This window comes from Belonocnema kinseyi, chromosome 4 (genome assembly GCF_010883055.1).
Source record: "Belonocnema kinseyi isolate 2016_QV_RU_SX_M_011 chromosome 4, B_treatae_v1, whole genome shotgun sequence".
NCBI lineage: Eukaryota > Metazoa > Arthropoda > Insecta > Hymenoptera > Cynipidae > Belonocnema > Belonocnema kinseyi.
Window position 1 is genome coordinate 2,111,824 of NC_046660.1, and position 16,161 is coordinate 2,127,984.

Consider the following 16,161-nt stretch of genomic DNA (forward strand, 5'->3'; position numbering starts at 1 on the left):
ATAAAAGCCGGCCTTAAAGCTTTAACTTTATCGACATAATAGGTATTGTAGAATTGAGAAATTAGTTGGCTACGATAAGAACATTTTTTTAAATGTCTTCTTCTATTTCTTGAAACATTACAGTCAAGTGTTGACTTAGCCCCAAGGAGGTATCCACGCAGCCCCACGATTATCTAGGTGTGTGGAAAAGAGTGGGGCTAAGTCGACAGTGAGGCTAAGTCGAAACTTGCTTTTTAAAGGAAAATATAAAGTGTGCAAACTTTTTTTTTTAATAAAAGGGGGCCCTAATGCTCTAGTTTTATTGACGTAATAGGTTGGATCGAGAATAATGATCGGGAAGATGTCGACTTAGCTCCCACAATTTTTTGCTTGACAGGGTTTTCATTATTTCAATTTTTGCTAATAATCACTAAACAAAGCATCGTGCTTCGAATTCATCAGTAACATTCCGTAACCAACCACGTTCTTGATCCAAGTCTGCCTAATATGTTTCGAGGAAAAATTTGTAAGAATTAAAAAACGACTTTTAAAAGAATCGGCTCAGCACCACTCTCCACTACGTCACACAGTGGTCTGGAATAGGAATTTACTGTTTATAATCGCCCACAGGTCGTATTTCTTAACCGATTTAAAAGTTTGGTTTTTTAAATGCTCAGCAATTAATTTTTAAGATAATTGTGGTTCGCTTTTTTTAAATTTTTTTCACAAAGCAACAATATATAAACAAATATATTGACAAAATTGAACATTTTAGCTTTGTGAATTTTTATCTCAAGAAAAAATACAGATAGAAACTCACTATTAGCCGGAATTATTGCACATGCATTCATAGAATATAATTAATTGTAATAATATTTAACTTAATTATTATAAACAATTTTTATAAACATATTCTTACTAGTGTTTTTTTATCATAGAAAAAATCATTTATTTCACACTAGTTGCTAATATTTTTCATAAGAGTCATAATTTGTAACGAAAAAACTAGCATGAGTTAACAGCTATTGTTTTTATAAACATTTCTATAAACAATTTCTTTATAAACGAGTTTTTCTCATAGCTGAATTGATTTTTCTGAACAAAAGTGATTTTAAATTATCTTTAAAGCCATTTATATACTTTAAGCTTTATCTAACATAAACAATATCGATTGTTTATAACAATTTAGTTAAACGAGTCTCATAACCGGCCGTTTCCTCGTAGAAAAAAATGTTTTTTTCTTTAATAATTATTAGAGTGACATTTATTGCGGTGACTAACCAACGAAATTAAATAAAGAATAAGTTATATGATTGTTATAAACAATTTTTTAACAAAACTATTTTTTATTTTTTTTACATGCAGAAAGGACGGTTTTCCACTGAAATTATCCGACAATAAACTAACACTCATTTCAAAATTGGCTATGAGACATTAAATAATAATTTGCGTAATTGTTAATAACAATTTTAAAACAATGCGTGACAATCTGCGGTTGGTCGTAGAAAAAAGTTATTTTTTCTTCAATCATTTTTGTGATAATCTTATTTGTGTTATTGAATCAATGAAAAAATTGATACTTATAATAATAATGAGATTATTATAAAAAACTTTAAATAAATAAATTACGATTCAGAACTCGAATCGTTTTTAGATTCGAATTGTTCTATTAGTTAATCGATTAAAAAAATGTAAAAAAAAAATTCATAGTTTTGTTAGAAAAATTGTTTATAACAATCATATAAATTATTCTTTAATAAATCTCGTTGGTTAGTCACCGCAATAGATGTTACTCTAATAATTATTAAAGAAAAAAACATTTTTTTCTACAAGGAAACGGCCGATTAGGAGACTTGTTTAACTAAATTGTTATAAACAATCTATATTGTTTATGTTTCATAAAGCTTAAAGTATATAAATGGCTTTAAAGACCATTTTGAATCACTTTTGTTCAGAAAAATCAATTCAGCTGTGAGAAAAACTCGTTTATAAAGAATTTGTTTATAGAAATTGTTTATAATAATTCAATTAAATATTATTAAAATTAATTATGTTCTATGAATGCATGTAAATTCCTATTCCAGACCACTCAGCGTCTATCACGACCACTCTGACGTTGGTCCTCGGAACTAACCGCTTCGCTTTTTGAGTTAATTTAAATAAAAAATAAAAATTTCAATTATGGAATGTCCAGATACTGGAATATCAAGTTGAATTCTTTTAAACGTATTTAATTTCTCAGAATTCCTTGCATGATTTTGAAGTTCTTAGAATTCGTGCAATTCTTTTAATTTGTGGAATTCCTTGAATTTGTGGAATTCCTTGTTTTATCTGAATTCCTTATTTTATATAAGCTCCCTGAATTATCTTAAAGGCCGGAATTCATATAAATTTAGCTGAATTCCCTGAGTTTTTGGAATTTCTTGAATTATCTGAATTCTTCAAAATGTCCTGTAATCTTTGAAATCCTCTAAACTCAATGAATTCTTTTGAATTCCTCAAATTATTTTTAATCCCTTTAGATGGCCTAGATTTGTGGAATATCTTAAATTATCTGAATTTTCAAAATTTCCCGAAATTATGTGAATTCTTGTAAATTATCTGAATTCCTTGAATTCTTCTCAACTCATTGAATTCCTTGGAATTCGTGAAATTCTTGAAATTTTGGGAATTCGTGGAATTTCTTATTTGATCTTAATTCCATGTATTATCTCAAATACTGAAATTCTTCTAAATTCCTTCAATTCCGCTGAATTCGTTGATTTTTGGAATTTTTCGAATTACCTGAATGCCCCAAATAATCTCAAATACTCGAATTCTTCTAAATTCCTTATATTCCGCAGGATTTCTTAAGCAATCTGAATTCTTCAAAGATTTCCTAAATTCAATGAAATCTTATGAACTTACTGAATTTCTTAAATTATTTAAAAGTAATTTGAATCTCTTGAATTTAAGGAATATTCTAAATTATCTGAATTCCCAAAATCTCTTAATTATCTGGATTCCTTGAAATTTTTTAATTCCTCTAAATCCCTTGAGCTTCTATGAATTCTTTATATTTCCTGAAACGTTGAAATTCCCCAGAATTTCTTGAATTCCCTGAGTTCTCTGAATTTCTTATTTTATCGAAGTTGCCTCAATTATCTGGATTACTTGAATTCTTTGAATTATTCTAAACTCCCTGAATTCCTTGAATGCTTCGAAATTCCGTAAATGCCTTACACTTTTTTGAATTCATTATTTTGTCCAATTTATTTTGTCTTAAGTATCCAAATTCTATCAATTCTGGATGTTTTGAATTCTTCTGAATTCCTCAACTTACCTGAATTCCTCTGAATTCTTTAAATTTCCGAAATTATCGGAATTTCTTAAATTAGCTGCATTACCTGAATTTGCTACTTTATCTAAGTTACCTGAATTATCTGCTTTCTATGAAATCTACTAGATTCCCTGAATTTATTGAATTCCTTGAATCGCTTAAATTCTCTAAATTATCTCAATTCTCATTATTTTTAATTATTTTGTCTTAATTCTCTGAATTATTTCATTTCTTTAAATTATCTGGCTTCTGTGAATTTGTCTGAATTCCTCGAAGTTCCCTGCATTCCTCTGAATTCGTTCAATTCCCGAATTCTTTAAATTATCTAAATTATCTGAATTCCTTACTTCATCCAAGTTACTTAAATTATCTGAATTCTATAAACACGTCTAAATTCCCTAAATTCTTTGAATTCTTTTAAACTCCCTGAATTATCTGAATTCTTTGAATTCTTCCAACCTTCCGAAGTTATCTGAATTTCTCGAATAATTCGAAATTCACTAAATGCCTTACAGTATTTTGAATCCCTTATATTTTGCTTAAGTTCTCTGTATTATCTGGATTCATTGCACTATTTTAAAGTATCTGGGATTCTTTCAATTTATAAAATTCCTTGAGTTAATTTAATTATTCTGAATTCCACCAAATTTTATAAATTTCCTGAACCCTTACATTCCTTAAATTATTTTAAAGTCCTTAAAATATTACGAATTCCAATAATTTAAAGATGTCAGAAAATTCAAATTATTCCATAAATTTCAAGAACTTTAAAATAATGAAAAGAATTAGAAAAAAATCAGTCAGATTAGAAAAATTCAAAGAGTTAAAATAGTTTACAAGAATTCTCATAATGCGGGGGAATTCAAATAATTCAAATTATTCCTCAAATTCAAGAAATTAAAGGGATTCGAAATAGTGCATAAAATTCCGAATAATTCAAGAAATTAAAAAACATCAAGGAATTCAATGGGATCCAAGGAATTAAACATAATTCCGACATTTAAGATAATTCAGGGGATTTAGCTTGTTTAGAACTCGATAGAATTCAAAGGAATTCAATGATAATTCAAAATAATTGAAAATAAATCTGAATGATATTTTTTGTTTCAAATTTTATTTTTAACAATGTATTCTATAACTGTTTTTCAATGGATGTTTCCAATTGATAATTTGTTAATATTTTTTTAATTCGTATAAATTCCCTTCTTAGAGCCCATTGGATGAGTATCAATGTTTTTTAATTCCGTTAAAAATGAGCTAAACCTTGCTACTCCCGCAAAATAACTTTTGTTTATCAATTTTATTACAATTTATTAGTCCACAGATACTTTTTTGCCCCACCTGCGTGTGTTGGTCGTCTAAACTAACCTCTCAGCGGGAAACATCTAAAATTTACTGTTCAAAAACCTCTAGCACCTACAATTTCCATCCGATTTGCAATTTTTTTAAATTAGGGCTATCGATTTCGAAAAGCACATTAAAAAACACAAATTCCCCAATCAAAACTTTAATTCCCTTTCCTTATTTTCTAGAAGCCGATACAGGCCAGGACCTGTGCGCAAGATCCGTAGAAGAGCAGTTCTAAAAAGTGGCGAGTGTAACGTTCTCCAATCCCGCATCTCGAGACGATCACTGCGATTCCTGCAGGACATCTTCACAACCCTTGTCGACACACAATGGCGCTGGACCCTCTTGTGCTTCACCCTCAGTTTTCTCCTCTCATGGTTGGGCTTTGCCCTAATCTGGTGGCTGATAGCCTTCACCCACGGAGATTTCGATCCGCGACATCTACCAGATTTCCAGTTAGAAAATCACTGGACACCCTGTGTCACGAACATCTTCAGCTTCACGAGCTGTTTCCTCTTTTCCATCGAGACGCAGCACACAATAGGTTATGGAGGCAGATCAACAACCGAGGAGTGTCCAGAAGCCATTTTCATCATGTGCATTCAGAGCATCTCCGGAGTGATGATCCAGGCCTTCATGGTCGGCATAGTCTTCGCGAAAATGAGCAGACCAAAGCAAAGAACCCAGACTCTCCTCTTCTCCAGGAATGCTGTCATCTGTCAGAGAGATGGTCTCTTATGTCTCATGTTTCGGGTCGGTGATATGAGAAAGTCACACATCATCGGAGCTACAATCAGAGCGCAAGTGATCAAGTCGAGAACCACCAAGGAGGGTGAGGTTCTTCCACAGCATCAGCAGGAACTGAATGTTGGAACAGATGGCGAGAATGAGAACATCTTCTTTATCTGGCCGATGACAATTGTTCACAAGATTGATGCGGAGTCACCGTTTTATCAGATGTCTGCTGAAGATATGTTGTCGGAAAGGTTCGAGGTGGTTGTCATCCTGGAAGGCACGATAGAGTCCACAGGACAAACTACACAAGCCCGATCCAGCTATCTACCACAGGAGATTCTCTGGGGTCACAGGTTCGAATCTCTCGTCAATTATTCGAAGGAGAGGCAGGGATACGAGGTTGATTACTCTTTGTTCAACAACACAACCCAGGTTGATACTCCTCTTTGTTCCGGAAGAGAACTTGCTGAGTTCTACAGGGTTCAGGACGAACTTCGTCATGGAACTGGTGAGTTTTTTACTGGTTTCTTCGCTAGGTTGACTTAGGTGCTTTGATACTTTTTCTTGAAAAAAACCTCTCTTTGAATGTATGACTAAACGAATCAATCAAGCGGTGGCCGTCTAAATTCTAAAGTAATTTCTCTGCTCTTTGAGAATGCAGTGAATTCAAATAGTTCAGGGAATTGAGAGAGTTCAGAAAATTTAGAGTTTAGGGAAATCAGACAGTTTAAGGAATTCTGAGTTCAAGGAATTCAGAGAATTAAAAGAATTCATATAATTCAATGAACTCAGGGAAATTAAGGAAATCAGATATTTCTGGGAAATTAGAGAGTTAAAAAAATTCAGAGTTTAAGGCTTTCAGAGTTCAAGGAATTTGGAGAATTAAGAGAACTCAGAGAGTTTAAATAATTGCAGGAATTTAAATAATTCAGAACATTCAGGAAAGTCAAATAATTCAATTAATTCAGAGAATTAAGAGAATTCAGAACATTCAGGAAACTCAGGAAATTCAAGGAACTCAGAGAACTCAAGGAATTCAGATAGTTGAGGAAATTCAGACATTTAAGGGAATTCAGAGAATTTAGAGAATTCAGAGAGCTTAAAGAATTAAAGCAATTTAAAGAATTTAGAACATTCAGTGAAGTCAAATAACTTAAGCAAATCAGAGAATTCAGGGAAATCATATCGTTCACAGAATTCAGAAAATTCAGGGAAGTCAGATCATTCATGCAAATGAGAGAATTCAGGGAATACAGAAAATTCATGAAATTCAGGAAACTCAAATAACTCAGAGAATGCAGGGAATTGAGATAGTTTAGAGAATTCAGACATTTCAGGGAATTCAGATAATTTAGGGAACCTCGACAATTCAAGAAATACAGAGAATTCAGGAAAATCAGATAGTTCAGGGAATTTAGAGATTTCAAGAAATTCTGAGTTCAAGGAATTTAGAGAATTAAGAAAACTCAGAGAGTTTAAAGAATTATAGGTATTCAAAGGATTCAGAAAATTCATGAAATCATAGTTCAGGGAATTCAGAGTTCAGGGAAATTAGAGAATTCAAGGAATTCAGAGAGCTCAAAGAATTAAAGGAATTCATATGGTACAAGGAATTCAGAGAATGCATTAGTTCAGAAAATTGATGGAATTCACAAAATTTAGGAAACCCAGATTGAAATCTGAATTCCCTGATTTTTCTGAATTACTTGAAATCTCTGAGTTCCCTAAATTTTCTGAAAATTTAAAATTAATTGTATTTAAAGAATTCGAGGAATTCAGAGAATGCAGGTGGTTTAGAGAATTTAGGGAATTCAGAGAATTAAAGGAGTGTAGGGACTCAACAGACTTCATGGAATTCGAATATTTCAGGGAATTCAGAGATTAAGGAATTTACAGAATTAAGAGAACTCGGAGAATTCAAAGAATTCAGAGAACTTAAGGAATCCAGAGTTCAAGGAATTCAGGGAGTTGCGAGAAATCGAGGACTTCAGATAAGTAAACAAACTTCCGGGAATTTAAAGAGTTCCGGGAATTCATAGAGTCTAAAGAAATCAGAGAATCCGTGAAAACCAAAGCGTTCAAGGAATTCTGAATTAATTGAATTCAAAAATCAAGGAATACACTGAGTTGAAAGAAATCAAGGATTTCAGATAATTAAGAGAATTTCCGGCAATTCATAAAGTCTAGGGAAATCAGAGAGTTCAAGGAATTCGGAGGATTAAAGAAATTGAGAGAGTTCGAATAATTTAAGGAATTCAAGAAATTGAGAGAATTCCGGGAGTTCAAAGAATTCAGGGAATTCAGAACATTCAGGAAATTCAGGAAATTGACGAAGCTCAGGAAATTTAGGTAAATCAGACAGTTAAAAAAATTCAAACATTTCAGGGAATTCCGAGAGTATAAGGAAGTCAGAGAGTTCCAGGAATGCTGAGTTAATTGAATTCAGAATCAAGAAATACACCAAGTTGAAAGAAATCAAGGTTTTCAGATAATTAAGATAATTTCCTGGAATTCAGAATGTCTAAGGAAATCAGAGAGTTCAAGGAATTCGGAGAATTAAAGAAATTGAGAGAGTTTAAATAATAAAGGAATTCAAGAAATTAAGAGAATTCAGGGAGTTCAAAGATTTCAGAATATTCAGAAAATTCAAGAATCTCAGAGATTTCAGGGAATTCAGATAGTTCAGGAAATTCAGACATTTTATGGAATTCGGAAAATTTTAGAAAATCAGAGAGTTCAATGCATTCAGAAAATTTAAGGAACTCAGAGAGCTTGGAGAATTCTGAGGTTTCAGGGAATTAAGAGAGTTTAGAGAATTAAGAAAGTTTAAGGAATTCAGAGAATTCAGGGAACTCAGAGGATTTAGGAAATTCAAAAAATTCAGAGAAATCAGGGAATTTATTGAACTCCGAAAATTTTGGGAAGTTCGTGAAACCCAGAGTTCAGTGAATTCAGAGAATTTAAGAAATTCAGAGGATTCAAGGAATTCAGAGAATTCAAGGAATTTAGAGAATTCAAGGAATTTAGAGAATTCAAGGCATTCAGAGAATTCAAGAAATTCAGAGAATTTAAGCTATCCAGTGTTCAATAAAATCATGAAGTTGAGAGAAATCAAGGTTTTCAGAGAATTAAGAGAATTTCCAGGATTTCCGAGAATTTAGAGATTTCAAGAAATTTTAGCGATTAAAAAAATGCAGATGATTCAAGAAGTTCAGATAAATCATGGATCTCAGAGAATTGAGAGATAAGGGATTTTACATCAATAAAATAATTCAAGGAATTCAATACATTTAAGAAATTCACAGTATTCGAAGAATTCGTCAGATTTCAATCCAGGAAATTCAAAGAATTTAAGGAATGCAGAAAATTTGTAAAAATTAAAGGGTTTCAGGGTAGCAGGGAATTCAAGAATCCGGAGAAATCAATTATTTCAAAAAATTCAGAGAATAAAGAAATTTCAAGGTATTGAGGAAAGATATTCATGAAATTCAAGGAATTTCAGGAATTTCAGAGAAATTAACTATTTAAAAAAATGTAGGGATTTTAAGGATTTAAAAGTAAATTCAGTAAATTCATAGAAATGACCAAAGTTAAAAAATTAAAACGAATCAACGATTTCAGAAAATTGATAGAATGCTCGGATTTCAATCAATTTTTTTCTAAAAAATAAGAAAGGAATTTAGGGATTTTAGGCAGTTCAAGAAAATCAAAGGGATTTTAGGCAGTTGAGGAAAATCAATTATTTCAAAGAATACATGGAAGTTCAGGGGTTTAGATAAATTCAAAGAAATTCGAAATAATCAAGGATTTCAACGAATTAAGAAAAATAAAAGATTTCAGGGATTTTTTTTAGAAATTAATTATTTAAGAGAAATAAGACAAGTCACGAAATATAGGAAATTTAAAGAAATCAGAGAATTTAGAAAACTGAGAAATTGACTAAATTCAGGGATTTAATGAGATTTAAAAGAATTAAAAAGAATGAGGGAATTCAGAGAATTCAGAAATTTGAGATATTTAAGAGAACTTAAGGAATTAAGAGAAAACAGGAATGTCAAAGAATGAAAAGTAATCAGGGATTTCGGAAAATTTAGAGGATTTAATGATTTTAGAGAATTCTTGGAAATAAACCATTTATGAGTAATAAGATGATTCAAAGAATTAAGGAAATTCAAGGAATTCAGAGATTTCAGGGAATTCCGAGTATGCCAGAAGAATTCCAAAGAATTCAAAACCGTTCTCTAGACTATTCTTTTTACAATTTAGGCGTATATTCCAATAGAGGTTTTTTTAACATAGAGGTATCGGCTTATAGAAACAGAAATGATTTTCCGACTTGATGCTTTCCATTCTGCTTTTTAGAAACTTAATTTAAGCATTATTTTCTACCTAAAAACTCTTCCGAGTATTTCAGATTGGACACCTGGTTTACACTTGCGATTACACAACGCAGAGAATCTGTATTGCAAGGTTATAGCTAGACGCTAATTGGTCTCGCACGCAAATCAAATTAATCAGGCCCGCCTGCTAACTAACTGATCGGCTGCTTCTACCCTACCTAAACCGCTCCGCTTTAGGCCTGGTACTTATTTATCACATTATACCGCTTGCTTTTTCTGTTTGTAATCGTCTTTCTCATGTCTGATCATCTTTTGGTGCTGGTATCGTAGATGGACTCAGCCTAAGGAAAGTGCCTAGCGAGCCAAAAACTGCTCCCGTGATTCTGGCTTCCCTGAACCAAGGTGATGGCTCAAACTTCCTAAAGCCACCTCAAGGACAACCCCAAGGACTTCAGAAGCTTCACATTGACATTCCATCGATCGACGATAGCCCTGGTGTCTAATTTAAAAATCTTGTCTTCCGCATGTCTTGTTGGCAAAGTGTTGTATCGTTATACCCCTGTCTCGTTGTTACAAATCATCAATCTTGTAAATCATAATTCGGGTATATAAAGTCAGTATCGGGTACATAATAAGTCGGTATCAGGTATAATGTTCGCATGTAATAACCAATAATTTTACTAATAGGGACAAATTTCAAACCCAAGATAAATCCCGTAATCTCTAAGTATCAGAATCCATTCCAGGTTACTTGGTTGATGAAGATGTCATTCTGGATCCTTACCACGATGTTCATTCACATTGCCATAATGTGATTCATCGTCCATCCGCAAATCCTGTTCATCATTTGACACATGCAGAGAGCATGAGAAGCGAAATAAGTCTAGAAGACAGCGCCTTAGGGCGCAGCATCTGCAGGGACAGTTGTGCGACAAATCACAATCCCCATGCTCCAAAGGAAGCAAGTCAATACAAAATTGTCGAAATAGAACCAGATGCTATTCACGTGATCGGCGATGCCGAACTTCAGCAGCTTCCAGAAGCTGTGAACAGGGAGATTTTAAAGAACAGCAGGGAAATTGTTTACGAGGATGATCAACCTGATCATCGGGAGCCTCATCGAGATTTTAATCACCGTGATTTAAATCAACGCGATTATAATCATCGGGATTATAATCATAAGGAATTAAGTCATCGAGATTATAATCATAAAGAATTTAGTCATCGAGATTATAATCATAGAGAATTTAGTCATCGAGAACATGATCCAAAAGAAGAGACGCTTCTCATCCCGAAACCAGTTCTCACCACCAATAGAAGAAATTTTAGATATCCACTACTTGAAGGGGAAAAACGATCCCTCAACGGTTCAAGGAGATCTTTGAACGGATCTCGGAGGAATTTAAACGGATCCAAGAAGTACCTTCTGCTAGCCCTCGACAAGTCCGACAGTCATAGGAATCTTCACGTTGACAGTAGAGAAAATCTTATTGGTTCCAGGCGTCACACTGGTAGTAAGGAGATGTTGAATGGAATCAGGAGGAATGTAGTTGGCATCAAAGGATCAAAAGAAACGCCAGAATTGAGACCAAAAAGAAGGACAGAATTGATGATCGATGGAAGAGACTGCGAGGCAGAGAAGTCATTCAAAAGACGTGGTCGACCCTTACAAGAAATTGTCGTACATCGTTCCGAAAGGAATTCTCCTCATCAGGAAAGCTTGGAGACCAATCCTAGCCCAAATTCGAGATTAGAGTCAAGCTACTCGAGAGATTCTGATCTCTTGAATGAAGGCTATCCCCTAGAAAGCGCTAAAAATGAGAAGAGGTTATCAAACGGCAGTGCTAATGGAAGAAATAGAAGGAGTTACGAGCATGCTCAACTCCAGGATGTCAATAAAGTGATTCCTAGACCTAACAGTGGTAGCAGTTCGTCTGATAGTGATAGCACATCCAGAACTGCTAGTTCCTCGGGTGTTCCTGGAAAACAAAGTCCCTCCGGAGTAAAGCCAATCCCTTATACTAGTGTCTGATGAACGATCTTCCTATAGAAATAATTAATTCTTAGATAATTATTGTACTTGTCTATTGAAAACGAGATACAAGGATTTTTAGACAACACCAAGTGCCAAGTATGACACAATAAGTCGGATCTGGAATTTACTCTTCATTATAATTCTTTCCGTAATTTTTAACGGATTTTGATATTCTTTCATGATTCTCAGGTCCCTAAAGTACCCTATTTGAGTCAGGGTCTTTGAAAAAAAATCAGAGAATTTCTGTTAGAAGTAACTTTAAAAAATATTAACCCTTAAAGGGCAATTTTCCGTAAAATTATATAAAGAGCACACTGGGTCTTTGGTACCCAAAGGTATTCAAACGTGTGCTATGCCACCGGTATTGGATATTTTTTTACAAGAAAATCAATTATTGATGTTTAATCTATCTAGCATAAGGAGAAAATGGTTTCATAACAGTTTTTGAAATCTAAACTTGTTAAAAAAATCCTTTTTGGAAAAAAATTTAAAAAATGACTTTTTTTACTCTATAATTCATAACTTTTTAGGTTTTTCATATTTTTCTTCAAAATTATACATGATTACTTCCGCGATACGGCGCTTAAAAATAAAATTAGTCTTATAGTGTTCGTGCCAAAGAAAGTATTTATTCTAAAAAATAAAACCTTTAATTCAATGAAAAATGAAACACCGTACTTTTCGTGATGAAACGATTTTATTGATCTTAAACTGCGTATCAAAATTATAAAAATCACAACTTTCTGAAAATGACATAGAAAAATAGGTACGTTTTCTTAAACACAAATTAGTCATTGGGTCTTTTATACCCAGTATGCCCTTTAAGGGTTAAAGGCTGCCAGACAATCATTATTAGTCCCTTTTTCAAATGAAAGTTCACATTAGTCACCTTTTATTTAATAAATTAATTCATGGTTTTATCACTATTCATTTCAGGTCTTTACCTATTTTGGAATTATCTTAAATTCTTTGAAATATTTCAGGGCATTTTTACAGATTTTGAGACATTTTTAATAGATTTCAGTAATATCAAGGGATTTTTCAGATTTTAAGGTATTTTTAAAACTTTGAGGGCATCTTTCAAGATCTTTTAATTTGAACTATCTTAGGGAATTTTAAAAGATATCAAGAATTTTTTTGATTAATTTCATTAATTTGAAGTTATTTAAAAACTTTAGGAATATTTTAGGATAAAGCATTTTTGTAGAATTTCTAAAGATATGGAACAATTTTAAAAGACGTATGAGGTTTTAAAATATTTTAAAATATTTCACGTTATTTAAAAATATTTCCGAGGATTTTTTTATTAATTTATCCTCAACTCTTTGGAATTCTCTTAAATTTCATGAATCCACTTGAATTTTTTTTAATTCTCTTGAATCTCTCCAAATTGACTCTACTCTACTTAATTCAATGAATTTTTTTAATATTTTAAAGTTTTAATTAAATTAATTATAAGGGTCAATTGATAAAGTGATCAAACGATTTAAAATATTTTAACGTAATTGAATGGGATTTAAAAGGATTTAAAATTCTCTTCAATTTTATGAATTTACTTGAATTTTTTTTAATCACATGAATTTCTTTAAACGATTTGCAATATTTTAACATATGTTTTTGTATTTTCTTAGCATTTTCAAGAGCTTTAAGATAATTTAAAGGAGTTTGAAGGATTTAAAAAAATTATATTATTTTAAAAGATAACAAAGACATTTTTGATTAATTTCAGTAATTTAATGAAATTTAAAAAGGATATGAAATTCTTTCGAATTTTATGAATTCACTTGAATTTTTTTAATTCAGACGAATTTCTATAAATTTACTCTATTCTGCTTAATTCAATGGATTTTTAAAATTTTTAATTTAATTGATCCTGAAGATCAATTCATAAAAGGATCAGACGATTTAAAACATTTTAACGTTTTTTAAAATTTATTAGCATTTTCAAGAACTTAAAAATAATTGACATGAGTTTAAACGATTTAAAAAGAAAATTATATTAATTTAAAATATTACAAAGAAATTTTTGATTGATTTTAGTAATTTAATGGGAGTTGAAATAATTGTGAATTTTATGAATTCACTTGAATTTTTTAATTCATATGAATTTATATAAATTTACTCTATTCTACTTAATTCAACTGAATTTTTTTAAATTGGTAAAAGTTTTAATTTAGTTGATCCTGAGGATGAATTGATCATATGATCAAATGCTTTTAAATATTTTAACGTATTTTTCTTTTAATTTCTTAGCATTTTCAAGAGCTTTGAAATATTTTTAAAAAATTTTCAAGGATTTCAAATAATTTAATTTATTTTAAAAGTTTAAAAAAAATTGTCTATCGATTTCCGTAATTTAATAGGATCCAAAAGGATTTGAAATACATGAGGTACAGAAATTTGTTATTTACTTCAGTAGTTTAAAATCTTTCAGACTGAAATATTTTAGGATATTTTAAAATATTCCAAGTCAAATTCAATAGATTCAAACAATTTCAAGGGATTTCCAAGGCTTTTAATAATTTTAATGGATTTTAATATTTTAATAGATTTCAAAGAATTTTTCACAAGACGTAAGGGATTTCCTATGGTTTTAAAGATTTGAAAAGATTTAAAAAGTTTTGTTTGAAAATTATTGGAAATTTATCGCCAATTCTTATTAATTTATCCTCAACCCTTTTAAATTCTTTTGAATTCTTTCAAATGCACTCATTTTCACCCAATTCAATTAATTTGTCCACATTTTTTAATTATTTTAAATTCACTTGATTCAATTCGTCCTAAATTCTTATTTCTTTAACGTAAATCCATTTAAATTTTAATACAATTATCCATATTTTGTAATTATTTTTAATTCACTTGGTTGTTTTTTAAATTCAGCTTGATTTGAATTCTTCTGAATGTTATGAATCCACTTGAATTTTTTTTATTTACTTTAATTTCTCTAAATTTACTCTATTCTACTTAATTCAATGGACTTTTTTAAATTTGAAATTAACGTATTTTCTTCAATTCCTTAATATTTTCAAGAGCTTTAACAAATTTGAAAGGAGTTTAAAGGATTTAAAAAAATGTAAGTTATTTTAAAAGTGTATAATCAAATGTTTTATTGATTTCAGTAATTCAATGAAATTTAAAACGATTTAAAATTCTTCAGGATATTTTAAATTATTCGCATGCATTTTCAAAGGCTTTCAAAACATATCAAAGGATATGAAATATTTTAGGATATTTTAAAAAATTCTCAGCATTTTTTAAATTTATTTTTGTAGTTTGAAGCCTTTCGAAGTATTTCTAAAGGTTTTAATAATTTTAAGGGATTTTAATATTTTAATAGATTCCATAGAATTTTTCGCAAGACATGGGGAATTTCGTAAGGGTTCGAAGATTTAAAGAGATTTTGAAATATTTTCTGCAATTAATTCAGCATTGGACCTGAATTCTTAATTATTTATCCAAATCCTTTTCAATTCTTTTGCATTTTTCTAAATGCATTTAATTCTACCCAATTGAATTATATTTTCCATATTTTTTAATTGTTTTCAATTCACTTGATTGCTTTTTAAATTCAGCTTGATTTGTTATAAATTTCATCTAATTCTTCTCATTTTTTGTTAAATTTCTCTAAATTCGCTCAAAATTTATTGTGATCAATTATATTTTTTTGTTTCTTAATCTTGTTCCAATTCATTCGAATTCTTTTGAATTTAACTTCAATGATTTTATTTTCATAAGCCACTTCTTTTGTTATAAAGTCCTAGAGTTTCAAAGACTTGAAGAGATTTGAAATATTTTTGGAATTCACCCTGAATTCCTTTAAGTTCTTTGGAATTTGTTTGATTGTTTTTTTTTTAATTTACTTGAATTCTTTTAAATTTTCTTAATTTTACTTAATCTAGTAAATTTTTGTAAGTTTGTATTCAATTGATCCTGAAGTCTATTAACCTCACCTTCAATTCTTAGACATTTTATCAAATTTTTTGAATTTTTCTAAGCTTATTTTAGAGTCACTGAATTCAATGAAGTTTTATCATTAAAAAATGTTTTTTTTTTAATATTTTCGATTTTGTTTTAATTCATCTTCAAATTTTATGAATTTTATGGAATTCTTCTCTTTCACCTTAAATTCCTTATCTTGATTTTTTTCTCTAATTATTATTGAAATTACCTTATTTTTGGCAATTAACTGACGAAATTGATAAAGAATTAATTATATCACTAAGATTTCAAATATGGATGTGAGGTATAAAATATTAATTTCGGTAATTTTTGATAACAATTTCTATAAAAATTGTCTCAATATGTCTCTTCTTCGTAAAAAACATTATTTTTTCTTCAATTATTACTAAAAAGACTTCATTTATGATAATATTATTGAAATTGTCCGAAATAATTGAATTGTTATT

The 16,161-nt window shown here is 30.5% G+C and overlaps 1 protein-coding gene across 1 annotated transcript in view; it reads left to right on the forward strand.

The window, feature by feature from the left end:
* LOC117172178 overlaps positions 1 to 12,213 on the forward strand; it is a 17,687-nt gene extending 5,474 nt beyond the window's left edge. The window contains exons 2-3 of the mRNA XM_033360010.1: positions 4,831 to 5,888; positions 10,467 to 12,213. Of these exons, the coding sequence (XP_033215901.1) occupies positions 4,831 to 5,888; positions 10,467 to 11,752 (2,344 nt within the window). The 3' untranslated portion in view covers positions 11,753 to 12,213. The remainder of the gene's footprint in view (positions 1 to 4,830; positions 5,889 to 10,466) is intronic.
* The last annotated feature ends 3,948 nt before the right edge of the window (positions 12,214 to 16,161 follow it).